Below are 16,965 nucleotides of genomic sequence, written 5' to 3'. Positions count from 1 at the left end.
CGCTATTAAACAGGTTAATTATTTATAATGACCTCTTTCTTTCCGCTGCCGGAATTAATCGATGGCAAAGCGCACGTTTTGTGAGAGTGATTCGATAACCTCACATTATATCCCACACTTTAAGATATCGGACGTGCTTTTCATCGATCGCAAAGACCACTTAAACGGCTTCTATCGATTAAAATTGCTATCGGCGTTTTTGATGCGTACCTTCCGCACTCTTCAAGTGCTAGTGTTTTGTAGGAGTCGTGTTCATTTAGAGATTAAATGAAAGCTTAAAAGTTGCTTATTGCTTCGTCTTATTTTAATAAACACATTACAGACGTTCATTGGATTTCACTTTAAAATTTTATGGCAAAAAGTTTTTTAAACACCACAAAGACATCAATAAGTTAAAATTGATTGGACTAAAACACCTTCGACCAATTCATCAATGTGTTGTTCGAATCCACATCATCTGAGACTTAATTGGATGGGGAAGCGCTATTGACTGTCTGGATCACCAGTAATTGCTGTTTCTGCTCCCCCGCTTTCTTTCCTGTCGAGAGTCGTATTTCGAGAGCATTTCGATTGCATCTTTTGTTAATGGAGTGGACAGATGGTTAATACTGACTTTTTTCCACCGTGTCTTTTCTCTCTAAGGCGTATAGGCGTTATTTCTATATGTTTTCCCCTTCGCAAAATCGTTTTATCTTTCTATAAACGTTGCGGGATATCTCAACGATAATCGCGCGCTTTTAGTGTTATCTAACCACCCAAACTGTCCCTAGCATTTTGCTCAGAGTCATTTATCTACACACATTTTCCGAACGGAATCTTGAAATAAACGATCAGAATTGGTTTCGTAAAACTTTGCTAATTCTGTAGTAAGCCATAATTCTATTTTAAACTAACTGTAATTTTTATAAGTACAATGGATGGTGCGGATATACCGTATTGCCAGCGGGATCGAAACTGCTGATACACAATGTTCCGCGTTCCGTTATCGGGATTGCTTGAACTTTGGGCCGAGCGCTTCCCCCTTCTTTCCCCTCTTTCTGATAACGGTCGAGTGTCTGGTCTAAACAGTTTCGGTGAGCGACGTAGCGAAGCGTCGAAAACTACAACGATATGGCCGATCCCATCTTGTCGAAAATGGAAGCCTTGGCCGATCGGATACTACCCCAAACACGGTATGTAATTAGAGCGAGAACGGATAATGCTGTAGGCGTGGAAGGGCGCTGTAATCTGTGGTAAACGCGATTCTCCGCCGGCAAATGAGGCGGTGCAGCAATCGGAGGGCGGAATATGCAACACGTGGGACTGGCAGATCGCGTGTCCGAGATACTTCCTGTCCCAGGTAGAATTATCCCATATCCAATTTTATTCTGTTTTTGTTTGGCAAAGAAAATAAGTTCGGACTACTCGTTCGCAGGAGTTTGTGTTGTTTCGGTTGCTAGCGCCGGTGTTGCAACCATCTGCTCTTTGTTTAAACTGTACGTGCGTCGCAGATAACCGCCCTCCACCTATACGCTAGGAATTATATTTGCCGAGTCACGTCGCTCATCGAATTTCATCTATAAAAAATTCATTTTACCCAAAATTCTTGTCTTTTTGGAGCTGATTTTCCTCATTTAACGCACTAATTGTCATCCATTTATGAGGCAACTTATGCATTTTGTAAATTGATAGTCTTTTTCGTTTATAGTTCAATTGGTGAGAAGTTATGTTTGACTGCGTATAGTGAATTCGCCGAATTTATAACAAAAGAATTTTCTGCGATTTGGATTTTAGTAAATCCGTCAAGAGACAAGTATTTAATGGAAATCGGAGAAAATAAAGTATATACAATGTTGCTGAATATTATCGTGTCATTTTTGAGATGTGACGGACTGTTGGCGCTTATATCCGAATACGCTATTGCAATTTTTTTTCTTAGCTTTTCCACTAGGAAAGGGAAATTTCTTTCCTCCAGGGAAATTTTTCCAATCTGCCGTGCAGGATTTTCCTTCTCTGGCAATCTCTGCCACTTGCGTCGATTCTCGCCTCCCCCATTCTGCTCTTCTGGAAAGATCGCCAAAGGGAAATCCGTTTTGGAGACGTTTCATTTTCCACTCGCTTCACGCTGTTATTTACCTCTGCGCTCTCCCGGCGTGTAACTTTGTTCGGTAGTTAAAGAGATTCTAAGTGACGTCGTAGTAAATGGCTCGAATCCAATCGTATCAGAGACAATGAGGTCATGTGACCCGGCGAGTTTCTCTATTGGATGGAGACGCGACATCGTAGCGCGAAAGCATGATAAACGAGAAGCCGTTAGTATGGTCATAAATCTGACTATGGATTCAATTTATCGCGATGTTATCCATAAATACACCTTCCCGTCGCAGAATTTTAATGTGGGAAAATCCTTTGCCCCTCCGACCAATTACCGGAACGTGTCGCGTCGTTTCTATCTGTAAACTGTTAAGAGGGTGGCAGGAGACGATAGTGATGTTTTACTTTATGGAAACATTCTGTTGTTATGCAAGGCTGCATTTTTAGAGGAATGGATGAAACAAGTCTCTAACAGCTTACTTATAAAAATAAAATATTTTAGAATATCTGAATAACGTTTCCTCTTGATGATGATGATGATGATCTGTTATTGCTATCCCCTTAATTCGTTAGATCAGTGTTTTTCAACCTGTGGGTCGCGACCCCCCTGGGGGTCGCAAAGCCTTACACGGGGGGTCGCGGGTAAAAAAAAGACAAGTGTTTGTAGGTCCTACACTATATTAAAAAACTACAATTTCGGCGAAAAAGCTGTATGTGTTTATTATATAGTACAGTTGGTTTTTTGATTGACATTTAGGTGTGAATGATGGGTTTCGCCAGGGAGGGGCCAGAAAATGATAGCCGAAAAAGTGCTGAGCTGATTTGTAAAAAAAAGTAATAAGTAAAAAAGTAAAAGTTAAAAACTGTCGTCCTAAAATAAAAAGGTCAACAGCACTCCCTCCGAACTCAATGTTCCTATGAGAGGGAAGTATACCATACGTGTCATGAGTTATTGTCGATCCTTCTTAAATTCTCATTTTAGTCAACAATAATTTCTCTGAACAGAAAGAAAATTAAATACATAATTTTTAAAATCACTGATATAGTTTTAATATCGTCCTAGGGGGGTCGCCAAAACTTTTTAACTTGTAAAGGGGTCGCGTATTCAAAAAGGTTGAAAAACACTGCGTTAGATGCATGATAATGGATCTATAGTTTTGAAGGTTGATTTAATTTCATTAGCAAGAATTATTTTGGCAACAATTTGGAAATTTTTTCGGAATCGAACACCATTCTTATAATATAATTTTTGTTAAAAAAAAGAAAGAAGCCTGTTCTTTATAGTACGAATTGTGGTCTTTTTGAAACCGTACTAATCCTGTCTCGAAGGAATTTTTCATTTTCTGTCTAACGAGATGGCCGAAAGGTCATGTGCAAAACTAATGATTTAATCGATAGTTGGTCGGATAAATTTCAACCATTTTCTGCCCCTATCGGATCGAAGGTTTTTTTCTTGTTTGTCGTAGAGTGATTTTATGATATTCGACCGATTATCCAAATTTACGACTCTAAGCGCGGAAATCTCGGCTAAATGGCTAGAGTTGCACTTTATAAAGCATTAAATAGTATTAAACCCGTGCTTTTTTTCCCAATTTGCCTTCAGAACTTTTCTCCTCAAAGTTTGCTATATGATAAATGTGCGTAGAATGGGCATATTTTATGAATAAACAATGTTGTTCTACTTCAATTCTCGTTCATTCGGCTTCTTCATTTCTCTGACAGAACATTTGTTCATTCTAACGTTCTTTTGTAGTATTCGTGTCGACAGTAGAAAGATAATTCGTCACCAAGCGATTGTTTTTTTTTCCTTTAATGGAAAGAAAACATGATAATCAAATAAAATAAAGCAAAAAGGAATAGTGTAATAGAAAATTTCTATTCGAATAGATTTGAACGTATACTTTTTCGATTTTGGTCCAGTGAGATTTTCTCTTTTCCTGTTTTTGAATTTTCAAGTATCATAAGTAACTAATAAGTAGAATTTCTTTTTAACAAAACGTTTTGATTTTTTCAATATAACAATACTGTATTTATTTATTTATTTATTTAAATAGAAAAATTAGGTTTACTCACTTATCACTTACAGAATTTTGTGTTCAGATGACCTAAAATTTAATGATATTTTCATCTTGGCCATTTTCAAATTTTATACGATTGATTTATACTTTCGGCTTTTCTACTCGGTAGGAAACCTTTCCAATTCCTTTCTAATCTTCTAATAATTGGTTTTTATTTAAAGCTATTTTCCTCGGGAGGACAATAGTATTGCTAACTTTTCTTCTCCAAATAATAATTTACATTAATCTAGCCTACTTTTGTAATTCTTAATTGGCTAGATTAGCTTATTGCTAAATTCTCATTAATTTTTAATTTGTTGAGTAAATATAGTTTATTATTTGAAATTAACTATATATATTCTGATGTTATGATAATTATATATTTCATTGAACTGTTCTTTAATACGTTAGAAATTTTAATCTTTCAAAAGAAAGTTCTTTTTTATTATTTATTCTAGTTAAATATTATTAAGAACGATATGATTGTTCTCATTTCTTCGTTTCTCTTTTATTTTATTTTTTGGCATATATGTTATAATATATGTCATTCAGATATATAAAAGACGAAAACATATTTTATACAGAAAATTTTAAAGTTTAGTTCATACGTAAATAATTTAACGTGAAAAAGCTTTTCTATAAAGTAAGGCATCCAAATTTTTTGTTAAAAACCAGTGTCTTTCGGCTTACAGTATGTACTGTTCTTTTTTTTATTGGTTAAACGAGCACATAAATTGTGACGAATTGTGTATTCTCTTATTAACCCGGATTTAGAAAACGAAGACGATTAATATTAAGACAAAAAAATACATTTAATTCTAACATTTCTTATAATTTAGCGGAACATATTATTCAAAATTTACACTCCAACTAAGGTGTGACATATTTCGGAATCAATGAAAATGATTATAAAACTGATTGAGCTTCAGCTACTTTTTTAATTAATTAACTAATTTATCTGTAAATTGGTGATAGTATATTGATGTGCTAATAAAATTGCTCTATTCAAAGACTGATTCTACAATCAGATATTAAAAGCAGGCGAAACTGAGACAGTCCCGAAAAATCGGGGACGTTTGATAACTCTGTTATAATGCAATTAAAATTGTTTGTGGTATTTAAAGGAACTTTATCATAAATGAAAAATCGTGTTTCCTATGAACATCAATACTCACTCCATAATATTGAATACAACGCTTTTGATGTGAATGTTTATTTTCAAATATTTTTGGTTGAAGTAATTTAATTTACAAAAATTCTGAATAAGAATAAACGAATACAAAAATTTGACTGTATTCTTTCGAAATCGTTCCCGTATCTAGATTTTTTCCCTTTGTATCCTTTTCATCGAATCCAGGTTATTAGTATAAAGTGAATATTTACTGTTACTATTATATTTACTTAAAGCTGTACTGTCTGATTTTCTAATTTTTCTTGATTTTTGTTTTACAAATAATAATTCGTTTTCTATATTAATTAATTTGGCAGGCTAAAATTGTTATTTTATGTGGATTTCATTTGTTTAAGCTGTGCTCTAGTATTTAAGATGAATGCTTATTAATTCACCTATTGATTTCATCTTTTCTATACCTCGATTTGGTTTTGATGTATTGTTAAATAATGATATTTGTAACTACGAATGATTACTAAGTCAGTTTAAACTTCTCTTATAAGGTATGTTTTATTATTTTACGAAAAATTGCGTCGTCATCGTTGGTTACTTGTAATTTCATATCTGCTACCGTGTTTTTCTTTGAACTGCACATTGAATGTCTGGAATTTTATATATTATTTGATATAAACTACAGATTTTAAATATTATCTGTTTCACATGAAGCATACTCAAAATGTGCCTTACGAATTTGTAAGGCATATTTTCAAGGTATTCCTAATATAAACGTGAATTAAATATGTAAACATTCTATCATAAAACATGGTAATTTCTGTAAAAATTATAATCCAAATCGTCTTTATTTCAGCAGTGAGAATGTCAGTTAAGACATGAAATAAACAATTGCTTACTTTCAAAAGTCACAAATGATAATATGTATCATGCGTGTGATAAAATTTAAGAAATATTCAGAACAGAAAGAAGTTATGTTGTTTTCCAGGAGTTTTGTAAAAACAAACTTTACTATCGTTTTATCTTGTTTCTTCGAATGGAGACAATTTAAGACTTCGAGAGATGATGTTAGAAACAGTATCACATGTAAAACAGAATAATTACAAGTTTACTTTAGCTATTATTTTGAATCGATTTGCTTCGGTCCCACCTTTACATGTCAATTGAAAGCAATTAAGTAAACTGATTTAATTAAAACTGTCGCAATCTTTTACGAGCCTGACGGATAATGCGGTCAAGTTTTAATGATTTAAAATTCCCGCCTGTAAAGATCGACCCGTCCTCATTGGTCTCATCAAAAAGTTGAATTAATGGTATCTGCCGATTGAGTCGTTATAAGTATTCGAATCAGCAGGCTTGATGGATGGCCATGCATACTTCACGCTTTAATGAGGAGAGAAGTTGGTCTTTAGGACCGCTCCCCCTGGTGGCAGAACGCTTTATTAATCTGCTTCCCAATAACCTTAACTCCGGGGGTTAATTAAAGTTGGCCCGTTCGGGACTGCGTGCCGCTAACCTACCCTCATCCGTCATCGCCTCGTTATTAATGACTCGTAATATTTAACAAATATCGCCACGGAGTATAAGCGTTTAATGTCTCGCTGCCCGTTCGGACCATAAAAATCAGAATGGCTATTTTTGAATATGTTGATCTCTTCGAAATGACGTTGTCGATTGGATAGCCACATGAAGGATTTTGCCGTCTTGAGAGATAACATTCCTCGTAATTTTATTTTCTTAGAAGTTAGATCGTCACGTTTGTTCCATCTTGCATGCAAATCAGGCTCGTCTTTAATTAATAGAAATAATTGAAATCGACCTTAATACTCTTGCACAGTAACGGAAGTGTGTACAGGCTAAAATTATATAGAGAGGCCTCACAAAGTTTATATTTTCTTTGTGTTTATATATATGTATATGGTGAGTCAAAAGTCCGTTGCACCCTTTTCATTCCAAAAACACTAAAAATATATTAATTTTGTTAATGTAATTACATAGGAAGTCATGTATGGAGTATCCAATGGGACGTTTTTGTTGATTTTGAAAATCATTTTAAAGATCATCAAGAAAAGGTCCCATCCGATTCTTCATACATGAGTTCTTATGCAATTACATTAACAAAATTAATATATTTTTAGTACGTTTGGAATGAAAAAGGCGCAGGGACTTTTGATTTGCTCTGTATATATAATTATACGCATTCGATTAAATTCACAGGTTTCAAGTACTTCACAGACTCGAATAAATCCGCATAAAAACCGGTCGCATTTAAAAAATAAACTCACAGTACTTGAATAAACATTTTGAGGGTTTATCCGAATTAGATTCCTCAGCTACAAATTAAGATTACTATAAACAATCTATTCAAAATTGCAATTGTTTAAATTATTCTGTCACATTTGTTGTCCTCTGTGTTACTTTTTTAGAATTAATTTTTGGTTTGCATTTAACGACCCCCTGCAACCATTCACACCAACACAAAAACTAATTTTTAAAAAAATATACCTACAGCTGTCTATTCGAGTGCTTGGAATGTGTATGCATATACAGTACAGTACAGTATAGTATATATAATGAACATATATATAATATGTATAATTTTAATTAATTAGAACATACAGTAAACTATATATTTATCTGAATATTCCGAAATGATTAATAACACATTTGCAAGTGAAAATAATCAACTGACTTTCTGCACCGCACTGCTTTCACCAAAATAGATCGCCACTAGCCTTGCTTGTATAATATAACAGATCTAATCCAATCTAATCGAACGCCAGCGATATATATATAAAGTTCATTTATTTCATTGTACAAGAACAGGGTCGTTTTCCTTTTCTTGTTACTCGAGTTTATTCATTGTATTTCTTAATCATAAGCCATTTTATTTTGCATTTTAGTCGGACTTTCGCACTGTCACTTGTTGCAAAGCAACACGAGTGATCTGTCAACGAATACCTCTCTAGAAATTGGCCCTTATTTTGGTGTTAGACAGGTGCTTCAGCTCAGTGGCGCATCATCTTATGGGCAAAAAAAGGCAATTGTCTCGGGCCCCACTAACAGGAGGCCCCAAATCAATCTTTTATATGAAAATCTCCCGAAAAAATTTCCCATTAAGAAAAATGTCTGAAGTCAATACTGTAACCTACATGGGGATCCCCCAATTAAATTTGGCTGGGCCCCATGAAGCTATAACGGACTACTGATTCAGCTTCCTTAATAGTAAATATACATTTATTCAATTAAGATATTTCGTTCCGGAGAAGTGAATTGTGTGATTTTTAATATTTAACGTTTTTATATATCGTTAAACATATTAGCTCAATTGATTGAAGAGATTTCTGAATCAGGGATGCAGCTTTAAATTTCTAATTTATTTTTTGAAATGATCGCGACATTTTTGGTTCGTTTTCGCCGGACTGATATTCGTAGCTCTCTGCGAGAACTTTCCGACAACCACGGAACCAGTAATTAAAACGGGGAAGCAGAGGGGAAGACTATCGACCGCCAATGTCGCCTTACAGTCGCTTACAGTTATTCAGGTGATGGATGGCGGCGGTCGAGCGGGTGGTCCGACCCCGTCCACCGATATCCATGAATAAAGCATGGATGCCAGGCACAGGCAGACGCTCCGCTGACCTTTCGGCCGCCGGCCACCCGCCTGGCCTTTTCACATTCACGGTAGAAAATTAAAATATTGCTTCGCCTTTTCCGGCTTTTATTTTCAGAAATTTGGACTTTGCGACCCACAATTTTCTCTCTAAATTCATGTAACAATCGTTCTTAGAGTCGCGTATGATGTCAAACCTTACAGGTTCAAATTTTTCTAAGAGGTGATTAATATTTTAGAGTTTTATATTTACGATTATTTATTCTGTTGATATAGTCTGTTAAGCAATTAATTGAGAGATTAATTAATACATATATCTGTTTTATCTAAGACTGGGGTCACAAACTGACGGCCCGCGAGTCGGATACGGCCCGTTAAAGGCTTCATATCCGTCCCTCAGCCTTGATGATTTCTAAAAATCAATATTTCTAACCTCTTGTATATCAGACGCGGGCTGTATTTGATATTATTCGGTAAATCAAAACATACTGCAATTTAAAAAAAAAAAAAAGACTCTTTTGCTTCCAGGCTTTTATGGTTTATTTAAACAGTTGGAATTTTTTCTGTTTTAATTTACCGAATAATATCGAATATGGCCTGCGTCTGATATACGTCTATCTGACTAGCCCTTTGCTGCGTTTGAGACCCCTGATCTAAGGGGACGTCCAGTAAGCCCTCCCTTTAATCTGTGTACGTACAGTTTAAGGGTGGGAAGGAGTTGCGAAAAGTACATCATTGTAACGACGGGGAGGCGGAGGTCGAGGAACATTGTTTACGTGGACTCTTTTTAGTTATTAATGGCGTGCGAATTTGTTCTTAAAAGTCTGCTTACTAGTCATGTGAATAAATAATCGGCTAAAAATATTTGCAGATTTTTTTAAAGTTATTTCTTCAATGTCGGGTGGGTCCATGAATTATTTTACACGTAATTAGAGTGCAGGAGTTTGCCAAAAGTACTGTACATCATTGTACACAAAGGGGAGAGAGAGTGTCAAGAATGGTTCAAAAATTGTACATCTAATTAACGGACTGTTCCTATATTAATTTGCTATTTTTTTCTATAGTTTAATATATAATTTGTATATATTATATAAGCTATAAATATATTTTAATTCATCAAACAAACAATAGGATAAATAAACAGATCGTCCGACTTTTGTCATTTTCGATTCGTATGAATACACATCACATAAAAATATGAACGCATATTGTTTGTTTGTATAATTCCATGTGATTTTTTCTTAATTCATTTTTATATTCTTATAAAATGCGCATAAATTGCCTTTAGTAATTCTCTATGTTGAAATGAAAAATTTTTTTATTATTATTGTTTTCTGTTTTCAGAAGTATGAACTCTCCCCATAAAGACCAGCCAGATCCGGACGCAATCAAAATGTTTGTGGGTCAGATACCTAGGGCATGGGACGAGAACGACCTAAAGAAAATGTTTGAGGAATTCGGTCCTGTCTATCAGATCAATGTTCTAAGGGATAAGATGACTGGACAGAGTCGAGGTAAGTCACTATTTTACTTCCAACGCTACGGCCTTTTTCATCTTTTTAGAAATCTAAGAGTGGACGAAATTTCGCTTTCGAACTATTTCGCATTCAAATGTATTATTCGCTCTTCTTCTTTTTGAGTTTTACTTTTCCATTTTGTTTTTCTCAGAGCCGCGACAAGAGTCCTTGTCCCGATGACTAGATTACGTCTCACTAATTGGTCCCGGGTGTAGAGGACCGCTCCACTCGTTAGTTGGACTTTGCAGTCGTCACGTTTAATTTGTGTCGGAGGATCCGCTCCATTCCATTCTGTCTGGCCCATTAGTGACCGGTGATTAAGACTACCCTACTTCTCTCCCTCGTCCGTTTTCTTTTATTCGACCTCGCAGAAGATGCGAATCATTCTCTTTTGTTTAGTGGCTCGCACCGAATTAATTGGTATAAAAATGGAATTGCGGCTCCCCTTCGTTCTTTTAGTTAACTTCATTATTCCGCACCTTCGTCTGTCTATGGGAAGTTTGTTCTAATCTCTCCCGGACTTGTTTTTGGAAACAGCGACGATCTCCGCTGGTAATTGACTGCAGTCGTCGTCATTGTCGTTCATTTATGGAAAACTGAACGGCAGGTGATGCTTTTTCCGACTCGCTATCGACTTGTTAACGAGATCCTCTTCGACCTCTTCTATCTCCCAATTGTGCAACCTTTTCCTGTTTCGTCTCGAAGCCAAACTGGTGTATGCGCGTGCTAAGGTTATTTACAATGCTCGATAGACTTTTTCACATGCGATGACGACTTCGTGGAGACATCTTTACTTTTAAGAAGATCGATGCACCCTCTGACGCAACCTGAAACCTTTTTTTTCTGTCTGGATGAAAAATGCTACTTATGCCCAATTAATGTCCAAGCTAGCAGAATGGTTTCGTCGCTCTTCTCTCTTGATTCGCTTTCTTACTTTTGGACTCGCCACCGATCGTCTCCTTCTTCCAGTCGCGTCGTGGTATGATTACTGCTACTAGATAATTTTAGATTAATTCATTCGGATAAAATTTTAGATCAATACATTCGGAAGTAATTGGACAGATTTACTTTAACAATTGCTTTCGAAAAAAATCTTAACTTTCTTACATCACATTATAACCTCCCGATTTTTGATGTTATATCGTCATTAGAAAATATGCAGATCATGCATTTATAAAGATAAATATCCAAAATTAACAAAATTAAAAATAATAATCGTAGCATTTAATTGTTAAACTTTTAACAGTATTTATGGGTATTTGTTAATAAAAAAATTATACCTTATTTAAAAAATTAATTAATTAAAAAATTAATTAATTAAAAAATTAAATTAATTTCATATTGTTGCTTTCAAGCGGTTTAAGTCAGTCATCTTCAATTTAATGAAAGAAAGAAATCTCACAGTTTTCCGATCCCGGAACTATAAGAGAGTATTGAATTTTTGAAATCTCTCATAGACAAATAGAATCATATAGTTCTGGACTTTTTTCTGGGGAAAAATGGGACCATCCAGATTTTTTCGACATTCGAACCTCATTTGCTTATTCTTTTTCGCCTTATATGATTATTTAAGTTATCGTCCGGAATAGGTAGGTCCTACTGAGCTTTCATTCCGAACAAGACTAGATAGTTTCACTTTCCGATCGATGTCTGCGAAGTAGTGAGTACTTCTGCCGTTCTTTCGTGGAGAAGACGTAAATGCTACCTGCCCGTCTTCTTACATCATCTCAGAGATAGTTAAATATAAGCGGTAATCACATCCGTTTTATTTTGTCGGAGTTGTTTTACTTCTTCGAGATTTAATTTGGAAGGTTAGTAAGGAGAAAATTATCTTATTTTCTCGCGATTAAAATATTTTACGCGTTTAATTTTTAAACTACGAGTAAGAGATGATAATGACGACGACGAGATGATACTTTCCAACTGGAAGAGCCAAATGCGAGCTCAAATTTCTTCATCATAGGGGAGTTACCGTCGAAACATTCCCCAAGAGTGTACTGAAGAGGTCGTTGGTCGGATAGACGAAACTGGTTTCAGATTACGACCGTCGCTAGATTTTTTCCCCGCGGACTTGTTCTCATTACTTCTAAACTTACGCAGTTTTAGATTTTTTCCCTCTCTTTCTCTCTGTTGATTTTCACAAAGAAGAAATGTAATCTAAAGGATCGGATAATCATAATCGAAATGAAAAGCTAAAAGATGATCCAAGCAAAGTATTTTTTATTTATTTTTTGGTCGCTCCCAGGGGAAAAAAAGAGTAGTGTCGATAACATGGATGAAGAGGAGGAGGAGGAGGTGAGTGTCGAAAGATTCATCCATTAGCCACCGATAATTAAAATGGCAGCGGTTAATTTTCCCAATTCCCGCCGGCTCTAATTAGTATGACGCACGTAATTACTGGCCAACCGGGTAAAAGTCTTTAGTAGTCGAAAAGTAGTGGTTGGACACAATATCTACTCTGTTAGAATGCAAGAACTGGAAAATATTGGTATCATCGATGATTTCGTATCGATGTAATCGGAGGAATATTTTATTATATTATTTTTTTACTGATATACGGACGATAAAATTGCGCGAATCGGAAGCAACCGTATATGATGAGAAGACATTGTAAACGGAGGAAGACGGAAGAGATTCTTGGCAGTCAACGTATCGGGTGTCGTTCGAAGGGGCAGAGCGAGTTCGCGTGATGGATGAATCCGATGGTCGCACGTCTGCCGCTGTATCCCGTGAGACGATTAAGTCCTCTTTTCTGTCTCTACCTTCCGTCGCGATTTTATCCGGTAATTATCCAGTTGCGCGGACATTGTTGGGCTCGCGATTTTGTCCTTTACAGTGAAGAGCATGCGATGCCGCCGATCGTGATTTGTTTTTCGCGCCCCTGCTTCAATAGATGTTTGTTTATATTGATCTACGTTTTCCGCTGTGCGTCACGCTCTTGACAGAGCAACTTTTACTGTCACCGAGAGAGGGAGGATGCGAATCGTGCGTCTCGATCTTGGAGGATTAAACTGCCATTGAGATATAAAAAAATCTCGGTCCGATCGGAACGCGAAAGGAAGAGAAGGCATCCACGACACGAATCTGATCGATTTCTCCTCATCCTGCGTTGTGGTTATTGTTGGCCTTTCTTCTCTGCGTGTTGCGAAGACCAGTTGACGTTCGCACGTTGCTCTCGTTTTCGGCATTTCCGATGGCTTCGTGATTCGGTTGATAAACATTCTTTCCACGTTCTTGCTTTCTTTCTTCCTCTCTCCCTCTCCGAAAAGTCCTTGAAATGCGCCATCTGTTCTCCCGCGCATTCTTTTTTCGTCTCTTTCTACGCCGCGCTGCCTTCGCGCGGTTTTACCTGCGTTATGGTTTTTAGAGGAAACGCATTGTCTCTGCTAAAGACAAGAAGATGCGATCGTTTTCCTCGTGTAATATTTATTCCTCTTTCGGATGCGTGGCGAGAGATAATGAAGCATCGATTCCGTACCTTCTCCATCCCTCTTTTCAAAAGAACAAATATCCATAGGAGGAAAAATTTTTAGTGCGCGACGCGGCGCGATGAACGACGGCGAACCGTTGCCGACCTCTCGCTCTCGGGAAAAGCTGGCTTCTCCCGCTAGAGTGCGGGTGACTGGAGAAAGCATCCCATACAGGCGCTTCCAACAAGTGCTTCTCTTTTGCAGGTTGTTGTTTCGTCACCTTCTTCACCCGTAAAGCTGCCTTGGAAGCTCAGAATGCCCTCCACAATATCAAAACTCTGTCTGGCGTAAGTATCTTTTCGTTCTATCTTAGTAGTAATTAAATTTTTGGTGGGAAAACCCGCGCGCCTAGACTCCTCTTCTCGATCTTGCCCTCCCGTGCGCATGAGCTATGCGCTTCGTAGTGTCGGAGGTCGATTTACTTACTCTAGGTGAGCGGATCGGTCGACTCGGCGCGGGTGGCGAGAATAAAACCTGGCGGGGAGTACCGGAAGGGTGGCTTTCGGCTCCCCGTTAAAGGAGCTCTATTAGCGTGCGGATGGCGTTAATGGGGCTCCACCGTCGCGTCTCTATTAGCGGAAGACTTCCGTCCCTCTTCCCCTTCCGGCAGCCTACGAATGGGGACGAGACGATCCCGATCGATTTCCCTTCCGGAAAAATGCAGCCCCTCGGCCGTTTGAGCCTTAATTACTAGGTAGAGCGTAAGAGACGCGTTTCTCCCCGGGTGGCGCGCGACGAAACCGGAGAATAATGGAACGTGCCGAGAAAGGAGCGCTCCCCTCCGCTAGTAAATGGCTCGACCCGTTCTCCTCACACACGCACTCGGCTCCGCTAGCGCCATTGAGAATGTGATGGCAAAGTGCGCTATGTGTGCTTTTCTCTGTCTCCGGTTTGTGTTAATGTCAGACGCTCAGTAAGGTACTTGGCCTTTCAGTATCTCCGCGGCTCATGTAAGTACATCCCTGATTTTTGCTCTCTATTCGAAAGTTGGCTTATATGCGCTCAGCCATCCCAACCAACACTACAATGCCGTGGTGCAAGTCTGTCCTTCCGAACGACGCTTGTTGATTCAGAGGCTGAATTGATGCCTTCTTCCCCTATCGGTCTTCTGGAAAGCCGGCTGATCGAGTTCTTTTGCAATCTCGGCTCGTTTTTTCTAACTGGCTCATCATTCTCTTCTTTGGACGTATGGCAGAGAGGCGCGTGCCATCTCTTCGGAGAAAGCGGCAAACCACGCGCCTCCTAGCAACAGCAATCTGTCTGAAGAGGAATTTTCCAGTTGCATCGGTAAGAATTCGAGAGCGAAATATCCGGATTTTGTGACTCGTTTGACACGAGAGATTTTCGTTAACAATTTCGCGGTTTCATTTTTTATTATTTTATTTCTGGTCGGTTTCGCACATTGACTTACCAACCGATCAGAAGTTCGCGCTACCAGTCTCGGACCTCTGATTCCGTAGTGGTAAGGAGGAGGAATAGGTGTGGGCCTCCGCCTTCTCTGTAGGGTAGGCGGCCGCCCGGATTGTCGACTCCGGGTTAGACAGAACATCGATTAAAGTGTTGGTCGGCGATGACAGAGCGGCACTCGGCACTTATTAGCATCTGGCGGCAGCTCTAACCTCTTTGCACCTTGCGTTGCAGCGGTTCGGGACAGGCCTCCCGGCGCACCCAACAACCTGGTAGATGCTTCGACAGTCACATTACCCATGGAGGTGAAGCATTCGAACAAGCGCCTGAGCAGGAGACTGAAAGCCAAGGGCGGTTCCGCATCCGGCCTCAGTCGTCACTTGCTACAGGGAATACTGACGAAAACCTTACTGAAGGGCAGGGGTGGAGTGTCCATCTCCACGCGATTACCGCTGCCCCTGCCTTGGATCGCCTTGCTGGTAACTACTGGATACTTTATTTCTTCTCTGTTCTATCGGCCTGAGCAAGTTACGGAGAGTATGAATGTACGAATGTGTATGTGTGTGTGCGCGCGCGTGTGTTTGTGGTGGTGGGTTTTTCGTCTCCTTTTGCTGGGCCGTTGGTAAATCTGTCCACCTGTTGGCTCCGCGCCGTGGAAACTATTGTCTGTGAGGTCGCTCTTTCTTTGTTCTTACTGAATGAATTTAGCGTCTCTTGTTCTATACTCCCACACTTGTTTGCGTTGGGGCCGATGACTGGAAAATGCAATTTGATGGAAAGAACAACCGTTTCGTTTCCTATTTCGCGTGAGCTTTTTTGAGTCAATTATCTAAAGGCTTTATCGTGGAGGGTGAGCGCTCTTATCGGATACGTTTCTTGCGAAACGTCGTACAGAACGGGAGTCGTCGCGCATGTAGATAGTAAATATGTTTTTTAATAGTTTAGCTACTGGATTTTACCATTCCAAGCACACTAAGCCGATTATTGCATTCGTCCAAACGCTTTGCTCCTTACCTTAATTAAAGAGGAAAAATCTGCTTTGTAGATGCCGGTAAGAGGATTATCTTACGAAAAGAGTCCCCTTTTCTTTCATGATGGGATTTCCACTGTGCGGCCGGGGGGGAGGAAAAAAGACGTCCAACACAGACAGACGGGGGATCTAGGGATTTTTCCATACGTTAGCATGTCCGTAAAACGGACCCAAAATATAGATGAATTTTTTAAAATATAGATTTTAATTGAATATTATAGTGGCTAATTTTAGCTCTTGTTAGATTCTTTTTACTAATGAACGGGAATTTCCTTGTCAAGTGTAACAGACTTTTAAATAGGAATATTAAAAGCTTTAAAAAAATCATTGTAAGTTTACTTGTAAAGTTCCTTGCCTTAATTGATCTCTACATATTAAAAATTAAAAAAGGTAAATCTGAAAGAAATCTTTTTAAAAATAATTAAAACATAGTTTTAAAAATCCTTTAGAAGTAACTGTAAAAAAATGAAAATTGGATGAAATAAATTAATTTTGAGTAAATCTTTCTTAAAAAATCGTTTATTATCAGTTATTGAATGTTATCTGTTGATATTATTTCCTTCTTCCAATTTGCATTTCTTTTCATCAAAACTGAGGAGTTCAAATGAAAGTTGGAATCTTATCTTGTTGCATAGTTAGAGATGTATATCTTTAATTCACTGAATACTTTTCCAT

The 16,965-nt window shown here is 37.9% G+C and overlaps 1 protein-coding gene across 1 annotated transcript in view; it reads left to right on the top strand.

Moving 5' to 3' along the window:
* The first annotated feature begins 902 nt into the window (after positions 1–902).
* The window catches only part of LOC111639075 (CUGBP Elav-like family member 2), an 87,397-nt gene continuing 71,334 nt past the window's right edge, over positions 903–16,965 (top strand). The window contains exons 1-3 of the mRNA XM_023384851.1: positions 903–1,172; positions 10,211–10,380; positions 14,058–14,140. Of these exons, the coding sequence (XP_023240619.1) occupies positions 1,111–1,172; positions 10,211–10,380; positions 14,058–14,140 (315 nt within the window). The 5' untranslated portion in view covers positions 903–1,110. The remainder of the gene's footprint in view (positions 1,173–10,210; positions 10,381–14,057; positions 14,141–16,965) is intronic.

Source organism: Centruroides sculpturatus, unplaced genomic scaffold, assembly GCF_000671375.1.
Source record: "Centruroides sculpturatus isolate CEXI.00-Female unplaced genomic scaffold, Cexi_2.0 scaffold1207, whole genome shotgun sequence".
Taxonomy (NCBI): Eukaryota; Metazoa; Arthropoda; class Arachnida; order Scorpiones; family Buthidae; genus Centruroides; species Centruroides sculpturatus.
The sequence above is the reverse complement of the archived record's forward strand: the minus strand, read 5'-3'. Positions and strand labels throughout refer to the sequence as shown.